This window comes from Microplitis mediator, chromosome 4, assembly GCF_029852145.1.
Source record: "Microplitis mediator isolate UGA2020A chromosome 4, iyMicMedi2.1, whole genome shotgun sequence".
Classification (NCBI taxonomy): Eukaryota; Metazoa; Arthropoda; class Insecta; order Hymenoptera; family Braconidae; genus Microplitis; species Microplitis mediator.
In genome coordinates, this window is record NC_079972.1 from 10,521,745 (window position 1) to 10,537,082 (window position 15,338).

The 15,338-nt window shown below is 30.3% G+C and overlaps 1 protein-coding gene and 1 long non-coding RNA gene across 15 annotated transcripts in view; one reads left to right on the forward strand and one right to left on the reverse strand.

Annotated features, from left to right (window-relative positions):
• The window catches only part of LOC130666667 (uncharacterized), a 215,993-nt gene extending 211,746 nt beyond the window's left edge, over positions 1-4,247 (forward strand). The window contains exon 6 of the long non-coding RNA XR_008989722.1: positions 3,238-4,247. This is a non-coding gene — a long non-coding RNA (uncharacterized LOC130666667). The remainder of the gene's footprint in view (positions 1-3,237) is intronic.
• LOC130666665 (uncharacterized) overlaps positions 1-15,338 on the reverse strand; it is a 218,262-nt gene that overhangs the window by 151,478 nt on the left and 51,446 nt on the right. For 7 of the 14 annotated variants that reach the window (XR_008989720.1, XM_057467864.1, XM_057467854.1 and 4 more), the window contains one exon: positions 6,059-6,231. Coding sequence is in view for 11 of the 14 variants with exons in the window: in XM_057467864.1 (XP_057323847.1) it covers positions 6,059-6,231 (173 nt within the window). In the remaining 3 variants the exon portion in view is untranslated. Of the gene's footprint in view, positions 1-6,058; positions 6,232-7,552; positions 7,772-15,338 lie in introns of all 14 variants that reach the window. The other 7 variants (XR_008989718.1, XR_008989719.1, XM_057467862.1 and 4 more) reach the window with 2 other exon arrangements.

The window sequence follows — 15,338 nt, forward strand, 5'->3', positions numbered from 1 at the left end:
TGAGTTACATGCGGATTGTACTCACTACCATCTGGATGGTAGTGATTCCCATCAAAACGTTTTTTTTTTTATAGATGGCAGTGAGTCCCATCCGAGATGGGAGCCAGTTCAATCTCGTGTTTTCCGTGTACTATCTTTGTTGCACTTGTGCAGTAAATGGAAACTTTTACACAGTACAGAACAAAATTTAAATTTCCTCTAGATATAATAATCATTAAATTCTTATATTGTTATATAGGGAACTCTCTAAATCTAAGACAGTGACTATTCACTGTTTCACAGCTATAAGTACACCAAGCGGTATACTCATAGCTGTGAAAAAGTGTATATAGGAGAGGGTGGGGCAGAGCGGGCCCCCTAAGCCAATTATTATTTTTTGTGGCTTTCAACCATAAGATCACTTTACTTTTGTCCTATTTCGAACAAATTTATGGACATTTTGCCAAAATTCTGAAAAATTTTTTTTTTTTTTTGTGGGGCAGAGCGGCTCCCCTTCAAAAAGTGATAAAAAAAATTTTTTTTTTCGTTTTTTTTTTTTTTTTAATTGTTTTCGTCATTAAGAATGTATTTCTTTCTCTTGACAACTATTTTTGGTTTTATATTACTCGAAAAAAATTTTTTAAAGCGTAAAAAATCGTTCACTCTCGATTACCTTAATTACTAATTGTTATTTAATAAAAAAAAAATCAATTCTATAATTTTACTTTATTTCAAAAATTTATCAACTAAAAAAGAAAATTTAACTTTTATAAATTTTTAGTGACCAAATTTGCCTCTTACATAGAGAAACGGCCGAAAAATATGAAAAAATAATTTTTTCGGAAGTTTCGGCTGGTCCATTTTGCCCCAGATGTTATGCGTAGGGCTAGAAATGTGGAATTATAATAATTTTTTTTTAATTTGACGATAAAAATATGAAAAAATCACTTTTTCAAAATTTTGGGCTTGTCCATTTTGCCCCAAATGTCATGCGTAGGGGTAAAAATGCTTAAACATATCGGATTTATAGTAATTAGTCAAAAAAAAAAAAATTTTTTTTTTGGTCAAAATTTCAGGGGGACCGCTCTGCCCCACCCTCCCCTACACTATTTTTCAGTAGTTTTCACTGTTTCAGATTTAGAGCTTAGAGGTACGATTTTTGGCCAGTTTTGGGCACTTGAAAAATTAAATAATTTATAAAATTTATAAAATATATAAAATTTATAATAATTTGTAAAAGACGCAATGACAAAATTAATTTTTAGAAAATTTTCAAAGATACTTTTAACCCGCTATTAAACTGATAATTTTATTTTACACTTACTCATTAATTAAAATAAAGTATCAAATGTCCAAAAATGGAGCAGTGGCCATAAATGGTACCTCTACCTTAATACATTTTTTTTTTCTAATTTCTATCCGTGAAATTTTTTTTTACACCGATTTAACACCGCCAAATTTTTTATGTCACTTATATGTAATGACAAAAAAATTTATCATTATTTTTATTAAAAAAATTTTTTATTTATATTTTAGATGCTCCGTTTTACTCTGAGTACATCATCTCACTTTGAAAATAATAATTATCGCAAAACAAAAGCTAAAAAATTACTGATAAAATTTTTGTTTTATCGAATTTTTTTATCCCATCATACCTCGGTCACCCCTATCTCGTAATTAATATTAACGAATATTAAAAATGATTTTCATAAAAGAATGATGATAATAATAATAACAAAATAAAGTATTAATTAAATGTGAAAACTGCGTTATATTAAACACAAAATAAATTTGTGAAAATAACAGCAGCACGTACTGCATTCGTTACAGTTCACCACTGTGGTCAATAAATCCACGAGATTTATTGAATTCCGGTCTCGACCCACATCGCCGACCGCCACGTTCCAACATAAAAATAAATAAAATAAAAAAAATCTAAATATAGTAAAAAAAAATAAAAATCTAGTGTTATAAATAAAATTTTTCATCCAACAAAAAAGCCAACTCTAGACATAGACACAGACATAGACGTAGACACAGACACAGATAGAGAACGAGAAAGAAAGAAAGAGAGAGAAATAGGGGAATAAATATTATAATGCCCGCCTACACTCACTACTCAGTTACATTGAAAAGTCACACGCCCTCTTTCTACATCCATTGATCTTAATTCCCTCTTGCTATAGCAATGCAACATCTCCAGTTACACGCACTCTTCTTATATACACTCATAGCTATATGGTAATACATATATGTGGGTGTAAGACACTCACCAAAGTTATATTACATACATTAGTTATCGCATTTTTAATATTCCTACGTTGACTTATTTTATTTGTTTTACTTTTTTTTTATTTGATTCAACAAGTTATCTGATACATCAATAATCCACTCCATTATTTTTAACTGCTCTTGGAATAATAAATATGCTCTGTCTTTTCAATTTGTTCTTTGTATTTTTAAAAACGAACACTCGTTAAATGTTAGTTAGTAAAAACCGTGTGTGTAAATTGTTTGTTTAATTTTTTTTCTTTCAATGATTTATAAGCACGTTTACTTATGACAGTTCAAAAAAGGTTTCATGCTCTCGTTCAATTTACATTTTTATTTATTTATTTTTTTTTATAAAAATTTTTAATCGACCACAAGCTCAATATTTTCAAACAATTTTTTTTACGAAGTAAAATTCCCACGCAGAAAAAAAATTTGAATTAAAATGAAAATTATGGAGGGAAAATATTTTTACAGTACAAGGAAGTAAAGTAAAATTTTTTTGAATGAAGTATAGAGTTTTGATGAACCACAAAAATCTAGACAAAATTTTTGAATTGTTTTTCAAAATAAAAAGATTTTTTTTTTTAATTTCCAATGGAATGAAATTACAAAAAATATAATAATCTATTGACCATAAACTTTAATTTCAAACCCATGTAATTTCCCAAAAAAAATTTCATTTAAAATAAATCCCAATATAAATTAAAAATAAAATTTTCCATAAAACTTTGGGTTCCCTCTTTTGGAAAAATAAATTTTATTTCCACGCCCATTACAATAATCGGCTAGATATATATTTCAAATGAGAGACATCCAAACGATCTTGTAAATGTTCCATTACGAACACTAAAAGTTATTACAAATTAAATAAAAGCCCGTGCATTTTTGAACGTACAGAGGTTGGGGTCGTAGTAAATAATAATAAAAAATGAAAAATGTTTTTATTTATTTACTCTAGCCGTTTTTTTTTTTTTTTTTTTTCAGGTTTAACGAGTTTTGAAGGGGTCTACGACATGGTTGTGAAAATATGTATACACATATATATGAAGGGTCAAAAGTTTCATATCTCGATTCTTGAGCTTTAAATCAACTGGTATATCTCCGCCCATTTCGTCACCATTCATTTTCGTATGCTCATCGTGGTTAATTAATAGTCACGAATAAATTGGTCAATTAAATAATTATCTCTTGTGAGAGTAAGATGGCGGCGTTGCGTGTCAAATAGTCGTATCGATTCATGGGCTAAATTTGTGTTTGTGTATCCGTGTGATCATCAAGTGACACAGGCATATTTTAATTCAAATTTAAATTTAAATTCGTGTTTATTTTCGACTCTGGTCTTTAGGATCCGAGTAAACTGAGGGAATCTTGGGCTCGTAAAATTCGTCCCGAGGAAACGGGCTCGAGTTTATAAGGGTCTCAGATTTTATGAGATATTTAATAGTTTTTATGTTTGACGTTTAAAATTATTCGGTTCACTGTCTAATTAAATATATTTATTTTTTAAATTATCTAATAATTTGGTGTTTTCATTAATTAATTAGTTAATTAATTATTGGGGCGATAAAAATTTGTTTAATAAATCATTTCGGTTAATTAATTTAAAAATGAAAAATATATATTTTTCTCATGAATTTTTTATTGTTTACGTGTTTAATAGTCTAAATTAATTAGCTAGTTTATTTTAACATATTCTGAACTTCCTCAATTAAAATCACGCCTAAGTGGATTGTCGTTTTTTTTTTATGACCAATTAAATGCTTTTAATCCCAAGGCCGATAGTATTAAGAGTTTTATAAAAATATAAATTAAAATAATTTATTTGTAAATAAAAATTAAAAATATTTACAAATAATAACGTTAATATTTATAATGACGGTTATAGAAATAATGATAATAATAATAATAAATGAATAATAATTACAGGAATAAAAAAAATTATTTTAAAAATAATTAGAGGAGATTACTGAGAATGAGGCTGATGGACTTTGAAAGCGCACGAGCCTGCTCCGTCTCAAAATTCCAAGTTAATAATCATGTTGCGCAATCATCCTCGTCATCATATGAGATCCCATGACGTGTAGCCATAAAACGCACACGTACATGAATAATTTTATTATACTTAATAATTTACCAAGAAAATATTTTTTATTTTTATTTACTCACTTAAAAACTTTTTTTTTATTATTATTTATATTATAAGTATATTAAGGGGACCACTAGTGTGACTGCCCAAAAAAAGATGACTTTTTCGGAATTTTTTTTAAGAAAGCTACTGCATGGAATTTTTTAATGTTTTGAGGATATATTTGTGGATATATAATTAATATAAGATAAAAATTTTGGACCAAAAAATTCAAAATTCAGCGAGTTATTCACAATCTTCCAAGGCTCAAAAAAAAAATACCCCCACTACTGCAGTGATAGCCTTTGCAGTGCATGAATTCAAAAAAACCAAAAAGTTTATTAAGCTAGACGGTATTATCCGTAGCATGACCATCGGGGTAAAAAAAAAATTGAAATTTAATCAAATGGCGGGAATTTAAAAAAAAAATTTCAAATTTTGTGCGAAAATTTAATGATTTTTGGCCTGCCAAAATTGCATTTTTGATTCGACCGGGAAACTGGAGGTTAGTGATACGTAGAAATATATATAAAAAAAGCTGTAATTTGAATCAAAAGATCGAATGATTTGTCTTCGAGTTGCAGCAATTTTGAAAAATGTATTTTTGAGAACCGATAAGCGGCTGCTCTTCAGACAGCCGTATATAACTCAAAAAAACTATTCGAGTTATGCACTTGAAGTTTTCATATGTTATTTTTGAATCTATATTCGAGTCAAAAAACAAATTCTAGTTTAATCCTCAAAAGCCTTCATTCCTTTGATATTTTACCTGCCGTACAGAAAGTAATTCTACTTTAGTACTCAAAATCCTCAATGAGAACTATGAGGTCTAAATGCGAATAATTTATCGATTTTAAATCATAACTAAGACCTCAAATCCTCAACAAATGAAAAGTTATAATTCGGGCTTTAAAAAATTTTAGATAGAAAAAGGGAGGGGAGAGAATACGTCGAATGAGACTTTCGAGGAGAAAATTATTCCTGTATGTTTTGAGTATTTGGAGGCTCTAATCCAGATCATGCTATTCCAGTTTAGTCCTCAAAGTGGTAAAATGGGTCGTAACTACTCTTTTCAGGACTAAACTAGGATAGCTTTCTGTACTGTTGTCAATCTTCAAATTCTAAATTGATCATCAAAAACCTCATTGAGAACCTTGAGACTTAAATCCGAATTCGTTTTTTGACTCGGGTAGACTATCGAGATATGCAAAAAAAATCGATTTTTTCAAAATTTCACTCTAGTGGTCCCCCTCAAATAATACAAAAAATATTTATAAATTTAATATAATAAAATACCACTTGCGGTAACAAATTTAAGTATAAAAGTATCAAGCACACCACGCTCGGGGTGTGCAATAAAATAAAAGAGTATTTGCTAGTTTTTTTGTTTAACGGGCAGTAAAAATTTCACATTTCAGAAATGCAGACTGAGAGTAAACGTGGGGCGTATCGGTTGCGCTGTTACTCGTATACTTGTTGGATTTGATTTGTCATAGATAAGGAAACGTGACACACGTTGTGAATCTATCGCCTCTGGCTCATATACATATATATTGGGATCGATATGAGATGCGAGGGTGACGAGACGTGGGGTTGATCACTTCTGATAGTCCAGCAGCACATTTCCATGAACGGCAGACGCATTAAAGAGGACAAAAATACGCACACATGCACACATACCTTTCATACATATGTAGCGATGATCATTATCCTGATCCTGCTCTTTATGCTTGAAACTCTCGCTCCACTTGAGTCCCCATTTACCTGAGAAAGATAAAGGATACAAATATGAAAAATCCTCGGGCAACGTACTCTCTACTCTCGCTGATATGCTGGCAAAGCTGCGCCACCACCTGAGAATGCAAAAAAATAAATTGAAAGAAAGACAACATACACACGCGCACTTATGCATTTCCACATATTTATTTATGTATAGACATGGATACACATCTATATGTGTGTACATAGAAAAGAGTTGGCTTGGCTTGATAATTGCGCTCACGTCAAGCAGTCTTCAAACAATAATTAACGAGATAAACTACTGCAGTGAGCATCGCCATCAGGTATAACTTGCTCTTGAATAAAAAAGAGATGACGGAAAATATTTTGTCTATTTGTCTGCATGTTAAGTATTAGCATTTTAAATGTTGTTTATCTGCTTGTTAAATTCTTTACATTTTATTATTATTTTTTTTTTTTTTTGTTAACAATAAAAAAAATAATGATACTGAAGTTAGTTGACGTCAAATAATTTTTGGATTTTTTTTTAAATATAAATAATAAAAAAAAAATATTTTGAAAAATTGCACATATAGTTTCTTGAATTTTCTACATGTGCATTTTTTTAGTTTTTTTTTTTTTCTCATAAATTTGTTTTAAAAAAAAAATCCTGAAATTATTAATTGTCGGTTAACTTCAGGATCATAAAAAAATGATGATACTGAAGTCAGCCGACGTCTAATAATTTTTGGATTGCTTTTCAAAACGATAAAAAATAAAAAAAAAATATTTGAAAAAAATGCACTTATAGTTTTTTTAATTTTCTAAATGTGCATATTTTTTTTTTTTTTTTTTTTCTGTAATCGATTTGTCGAAAAAAGGATCAAAAAAAATATAATGACTGCTGAAAAATTTTAACAAAGTAAAATTTTTTAGCGATTCATTTTACCCCATATTTTAATAAGGCTTCAATCCTCTGTAATTTATCATACAAACAAACAAAAAAAAGTTGGCAGAGATGACCAACTTCCCCTTATTCTCGGAACCGCAATTAAAAATTTTACAACAAGAAAAAAAATTTTTTTTTTCAAACTGAGATCTCACTTTGCGCAAGTCACCCCTATAATAAAAATCTAATAAGTATAATTTATAAATTTCAATATTTCTTATTCGCCAGGACATAAAACACTTTTTAATTACAAACTCCGATTAAAATTGAAAATAATAAAAAAAGGCGGGAAATAAAAAAGAATTTAAAATGACGGTCGAATTAATCCAACTGGTTAATTGCCAAGTGAATAAGAATAAGAACAAGTATAAGTTTAAGGCAAACAAGATTCTCGCTATCAGCACACACTCATGAAACACCCAAAGAATATATGTGACATTTATTGTTATTACGTCTGAGACGATTATAATTGAGACATAAATTTAAAAGGCTGAGAGGATGCTTACTTGGCGCGATTCACCGTTTTAACTGCATGAAGCATCGCCATCCTCGACTCGTACACACACCTCGTGTGTTATGTGCGCTGGCTCAGTAGAGTACTGTGTACATAGGGGATATTGGGTTCGTCGAGATGATGCAACGGTTATCCCGCTGAATAATCGGGGAGCTTGATGTCGAGCTTGGTAATGACCTCTTCGTTATAATGCTATTTCCCTCACTTATGTCTATATATAAACAAGAATTACACATACACAGCTTTAATACATACACGGGTTAAGTCTGCTTATGTACATACGTGTTTACTATAGATTATATAATGCATTAAACATCAGTAAGTAGGTATCGTACATTCATAAATAACTAATCGGTAACTAATAGGAACACGACAAGTTTTTCACTTTCGGTTTCTTGACGTCGCTAATTTTTTGACCGCGGATAGATTTTTTTTTCTTTATAATATTGATTGCTGGTCATTTAAATTAAATTAATTTTTTATTTCACCCGTTAATGAATTCCGCGGACGTTAAAAAGTCGAATGGAAATAAAAACTCATGATGATCCTGAAGTTAGCAGACATTTAAAAATTTTTGAATTTTCGTATTTCAATAAATCAATTGTAAAAAAATAAAATAAAAATATGCACATGTAGAAAATTTAAAAAACTACAGCTGCAATTTTGTCAAATATTTTTTTTTTATCTTCTATCGTCTAAAAAAAAATCCAAAAATTATTAAACGTCTGCTAACTTCGGTATCATAAACTCATGGTGTCTGGGGGTTAAAAAAAAATATATTAAAATTTTTAAAGGATTCTGAGACGTCAAGACTCGTTATTAGGCGTGGGACTATAAGATAAATAGCCGTTTGATTTAAAAATAAAATTTTTTTTACTAATTAATGAAGTCTATAGACGTCAGTGAGTCTAATAAAAGTGCAATGTTAAACGTTTGGGTGATGAGTAAATTTTTTTTGAATTTTTAAACGATTATCGGACGTCAGAAGGCATGAAAGAAATGCTGAACTACGGAAAACTAGAGAAATTGAGTGGGAATAAATTTTTTTTGCTACTCATTAGTAACGTCGGTTGACGTCAGAAAGTTTAATAAAAGTGAAAAATTAAAAGTTTGCTCGGCAAAAATATTTTTTTAAATTTTTAATTAATTTTTAGACGTCAGAAGTTGGGATAGAAATGCTAAACTTTTAAAAACTAGAAAAATTAAGTTGAAAAACCTGTTTCTTATTTATTAATAATGTCTGTGGATGTCAGAAAGTTTATTGAAAGTGCAAATTCAAAAGTTTGCTTGTTAGAAAATTTTAAAAAATTTTTAATTGATTTTTTTGACGTCCGAAATTGTCAAATAAATGATTAACTATGAAAAGTTAGAGGAATTGAGGTGTAAGATTTTTTTTGTTACTCATTAATAATGTTTGTGGACGTCAGAAAGTTTAATAAAAGCGCAGAATTCCACGTTTGCATGATGAAAAAATTTTTTTTTAATTTTAAATTTCCTGTGATAAAAATATGCAACCAGTGGTTCGACTTGAAAAAAATTTTTAGTGATTTATTTAAATGTCAATAGACTTCCAAAGTTTACTGACGATATAAAAATGAAAGTCTGCTTGTCTAAATTTTCATTTGATTTTTTTATGTCAAAAAGTTGTTGGAAAAATTTTAAACTACGAAAAGTTTGAAAAAGTGAATTCAAAAATTTTTTTCATTTGTTATTAATGTCTGGATATACAATAGAACTTAAAAATTTCCGACAAAAAATTTTCGATGATGTCAATAATTTCAGTAGACGTCAAAAATTTAATGGAAACAAAAAATTCAAAATTTGCCGCTAAAAATTAAAAAAAAAATTTTCCCTAATGAAAAATCTACGAAAAATTTAACCAAAAAATAACGATCGCGTTTTTAAAATTCGTGTACATGTGTAATGATGATGGGTGCACACAAGCGTAGAGACTTGAAACTATACACGCGCCGTCACGGTGAATGATCTTGCCACTTGAGAGAAAGTCACGAGTGAACGTTAAATCTCGATATATATAAGCACGTGGCGTTTCTTCCGGTCGTGACTATGACTCTAATCGTCTGATGATCGTCATCCATTATTTTTTCCTTTCATCTATTCTATTAGCTGAATAATTTTATTTTTTACTTCATTAGGTATTCCACCGGAGGCTTTTATTATTTAAACTTTATCTTTATTTATTATGTCATTTATCATCTATAATGTATTATATATTATATTCAATTATGTATAAGCAAAGAAGGAAATAAAAAATAATATTAATTGGAATAAATATGACGGTTAATTTTTTTCGTTAAACTCACATTTGAGACATTAAATGTGTTGTGAGTTGTGACCCAAGATAGCTTAGGTCGTTGTCATAAATTGCCACGAGTTAAAGCTTCTCGACGACAATAATTATTTCCTCCGTGAGTCACGTCGACGAATGATACTGTCTAAGTCAACAATATGTATTGTCTTTCGTGCAAATGTCTCGCGGTTGATGCGAGTCTACGACTATAGACAATAAACACTGAATTATTAGTCTTGTCGGTGCTATAATTTCATATTTTATGAGTTAACATCAAAAAAACTATTTTTATCACAAGCATTTGAACGTCACTTATTTTTTTTATGAATCAAGTAGGGGAAGTGAGGATACAATCAGCTGGACCCAAATGTTGTTAAATTTTTTATAGCTGAGTTTTTATAAAATATATATGGATGTTTCAGAGCGGTATATATTTGGGGTATAATGAGATCCTTCAAAAATTTGGCAAAAAAAAATTTGCTGAGACAAACGGAGTACCTGCGGTAAAATAGGAGATATGAAAAATAAAATAAAACAATAATTTTTTTTTAGTATTCTGATGTTCTATCTGTTCAACACTGAGTTCTACCTTCTCATCATGGCTTTCATCAAATTGGAGAAAAGGAGAAGCAAAATAAAGGTACTAATTTTTTTTGGTACGAAGACAATAAGGTTGTCACGGGGCAATCGGGGTCAGTCAAAAGTTCTTTCAAAAAATTTGCCACACAGTTAGAAATTTTGTGTTAAATTAAACAAAAATCGTGTGTTGCAAACGGTCTACACAAATTTTAGTGTTAATTCAACACATTGCGTTTGTGTTGATCTTTAACACAAATTTTGTGTTGAATAAAATTGAACACATAAAATCTGTTCTTTTGACAGAAAATTTGTGTACATTTAACAGAACATTTGTGTAAATTTAACACATTGTTCGTGTTAAAATCAACTAATCAACATAAGCACATAAGCTAACCAACTCAAGTATACTGATCTACCCTTAGTAGAACTTATGTCAATTAAGTGAACAATTTAACTAGGTCAAAAAGATATGAAAGTTATCTAAATTTAATTGTAAAATGTATATATTTTATTGTAAATAAATTATAATCCAAATTTCCCTGCAGACAATGCTGCTTCAATGCTTTGCTTGGTCATAGTAATGAAGAATTGCGCGGGAACGTTTAGTCAAACAACACAAATTTTGTGTCAATTTTCGAATAACACAAGAAATGTGTTACATTCTAGATTTTCCAATCATTTAACATAAAAAATCTGTTAAATTAAAATAAAACAAACGGTTTGTGTTGAATTAATAGATTTCTGTGTTAAAAATCAACACAAAAAATTTAACTAAATAATTTTTTAACACAAATACACAAAATTTCTAACTGTGTGAGGACATGTGGCAAATATCGAAATTTTTCCATACACATTTGTAGAATATACTACTCGATGGATGTAAATGACCTGCAATTTTTATTAACAACGTAGTAAAAATTTAGTTACTGGCTAGATGTCCTCACGGTACCAAAGTTTATGGGTAATTTTTACTCAAAAATTATCTGCGTGTAAAAATTTATTTACCGCTGAAAATTAAAAGGGTTTTTGGTGAACTATATCGAGCATAACTTGTCAGTTTTTTGAATAAATGGTATTGAAATGTGGCACTTTAGTGCGGCGACTCTATTGTAGTAAAATTAAAGTAACATGAAACAAGAGATAATATAAATTTAACGGTAGTTTTCGCATCGCTTATCACTATTTTATGATCCACGTTTATAAAAACGTGTCGATTACTTTTTAAAATATGTATTTTGAATTATATGACCTGAAAGTTTTTTATTATTTTTAACTTTACATAAAAACATACTACCAAGTATTTAATTTTTTTAAAAACCTGGTGGGGGTAAAAAAAATTTATCAATTGATTGAATTGTCTTTTAAGAAAGTAGTAAAATCTGACTTGATGCTGTAAAGAAATTTTATCTGTCAAGTTTGAGTAAAATAAAACTTAATATAAAAAAATTTATCAACGTGTCCCTAAAAAAAACCCGAGCATAAATAATAAATTTAAATATCAATCGAGTCTCGCTTAATATTCTCAAGTCCCAAGTGTTATTTCCGTCTTTTAGTAAATATTTAAACACACATCCACATCAATGTGTTCACGCATTGCGGAAGGAAAAAAATGTGGGTGTACATGGTCGGAAAAAAAGCGAAAGCCAACGGAAAGCCAAAAAGCCCAACAAGATAATAAATTTCCCAGGGTATACGCCTGCCGCGTAGGGTATGAAAGAATAATTTGCCACTGAAATTCCAACGGCGCAATTAACTCCCCGAAAGTTGAGTCGGGCTGTGTATATATTGTGTACATACATGTATATGTATGTATATTGTGACTATAGTCTGTCGAGAGAGCAGGGGAACAGGGGACAGGAAAATGATGTCGAGGGTTCGAGGGTGCGTGAGTCGAGGATGTATACATGGAAGAACCTCTACAAGAGACAATATAAAGCAGTACAGGGAATAGAGGGAAAATGAGAGATGCTGAACAGTAAGAGATACAAATGTTGTGTATAGTGTGCAGTAATGTAGTGAGGACGATCGAAAATGGCCACGAGGAACGAGAAGCGAGAAACGAGCTGAATGAGGAATGAGGCCTATGGAGTGAGGACACACATTATATAGTGCGTCATAAAGTAATTAGGGGAATAAAAGACGTGGCAGGGGATAATTAACCCTCCAGGGTATACTGAGGATGTTGATTGTGTCTGTAACTATTGTTCTAATAATCGATCTCCATCCGACTCATGAGTCTATTAATAAAACGGCCACATTATTGATCATTACTTCAGTTCATACGAAACTACAGAAACACTTCTTTTTTTCGTAGACAAAAAGCCAACTTTTGAACGCAATTTATAATTACAATTATTTATAAAAAGTTTGAAGACCCAAAAAATTATTTTTGAGAATTTTTTTCTTCGTTTAGACTCAAATTACATTTTAAACAATATTCGTTCCTCTATTAATTAATTATTCAAATTGTTTTAAAAGTTTTATTATAAATACGAGGTTTTTTTTTTAAGAGGATCCAATTTGTCAGAATTTTTTTTTTTAGTAATTGAAAAATTTCTCTTTTTTTCATTAAGCGAACAATAAAAAGCTAGCGTATTCTCGAAAAAAATGCGATAATTCTTAAACGTTCTCACTTTCCCTCTTTCTACACTTACTTTAATTAGGTACCATAATAAATATCAAACAATAAATTGGTATTAAAAGCATATTATCATTGTCACAAAAAATAAGACCAATGTAGTTTTATATATATGATGTAGATTTACTTTGATATTCAGCTTGAACATCAAATTTCGTTAATGTTCGTGCTTTCGTATGATTGAACACACGGTCCAGTTACAGATAAGCAATAGATCTGCTTAATTTTAATAGCTTCGCTGAGAGAACAATTTATTTGAGCCAAATGAGATTTGTTTCAGGCAAATAAATCCCATATTTGAATGGACCCAATCAGTATCTATTTGAGACAAAGATATGGTTCATTTGAATGAAATAATGATTTGTTTATGGATAACAAATCTGTATTTGAAAGCGCCACCAGCCGTGGTGGAATTTTTTTCAACCAAGATTTGTTAACTATAAACAAATATATATTTGAATGAAATAAATGATTTTCTTCAGTCAAATAAATTTATTTAGTTGGCTCAAATAAATTGTTCTCTCAGTTTATAGATTTTTTAAAGACAGGGCCCCAGAAAAATTCCTTGTCAAAATTGCGGCTGTTATATTTTTACAGACTAATTAATAAGGGATTCAATAATTGCGTTAATTTTTTATGTTTTTCGAATAGAAATAATTGAATTCTTATTACATTTTTTAAATTTTCGGATCTGTTCACTTAAAAATGAACTCATTTTAACTCCGCCTGGTGTTAAAATGAAATTACACCGGTGTAGGAGGCGTAATTCGGTGGTATTAAAATGCCAGTGTAAAAGCAGTGTAACCGGTGTAAAAGCGGAGTAAAATCGGTGTAAAAGCGGAGTAAACTGCGTCCGCTTGGAGTATTAACTTTAAAGATTATAAAACACAAAAAATGTCAGTTCTTTATAAAAATTAATAAAAAATATCATTTATTAACAAGTATAGTGATCGAGTAAGTAAAAATATTCGCAGAGTGAAATATTTTAACACCGGTCAAGAATATCTAGATGTTACTGGCCCATTAATGTAATTCGATCATCGGCCAACCAAGGTTACCTATTGATTGGCCAACTATTGGCTGAATGACTGGCCACGTGTATCACTGGCGATTTCGATACAAGATCCATGGGCCACTCATCAACCATTAATGGCCCAATACTAGTATTTTGATCATCGGCCGATGATTGCAAGCCATTAACAGGCTAGTCATCGGCATTGTTGTATGCCTGGCGGTTCCTACACGAGCTACACCGGCGGCGGCGTTATTTTCACACCATTTTCGGTGTTGGAATTTAACACCGCCGATTTTAACACCTGCACCGCTTGGACTTACCCCGGTGATTTTTTACAGTGTTGGAATCTCAATAGTTATGTGTAATTATTCAAAACATGTGCAATGATTGAACGTATTTTTGTAACGGGGTAATAATATCTTTAGACAAATAAACTCATTGTTAATTTACATAATATAATTAGAGTGAAGTAGCGAGATAAATGAGCGTGTATATAAAGAGTAAAATAAAGAAACCAGCGGGATATTTAATTAACCAGATAAAAAAAGCGAAATGAGAGGTATTATGTAAAGATTTTTTTTTGTTACCGCGAAAGTATGAATTTTCATATTTCATTTCGTTATTATTTTTCTTTTGTTGCCAAGGGTTTTTTTGTTTGAGAAAAATAAAAAATGTAAAGAAAGGAAAGTAAAAAGTTGTGTATAGAGTATGAAATAAAAAAAAAAAAAAAAGGAGAAGAAGAAGCTCGTCAACGAGCATATAGAATTGCACCCGCGCGTATTTTTCTCTTGTGTATGACCGCTTTAAAATTTCGTACTACACCCCTACTCGAAAAGATCTCATTCAAAGGGCGAGAACCCGAGGCGCGGAAGGTTTTTTAGGAGTCAAAAAGGAAAAAAATTTAAATAATAAATAAATAAAGGGAGAAAGAAGACCCCCTGCAAGCAGGAAAAATACTTGGGGGTCGAGTTTTTTTATATTTTTTTTTGTGAACACTTCGCGCCATCGCAGACTCTAAGAATAACGGGTCTAGCTATATAATATGTAGTATATACTCTGCCACAGCAGTGTAGGGAGATGCCGGCTCGGCTTTTACTAATCTGATAAATAATGAGTCTCGTGTACAATATACAGAGATTGCTGAGGAAACGAAAAACTAGTTTCTCGCGATTATTTTATAGCGTTAGTGTAATCAAGTGTACCAGTACTATTGGACATAAAATCGATTTCTTTAT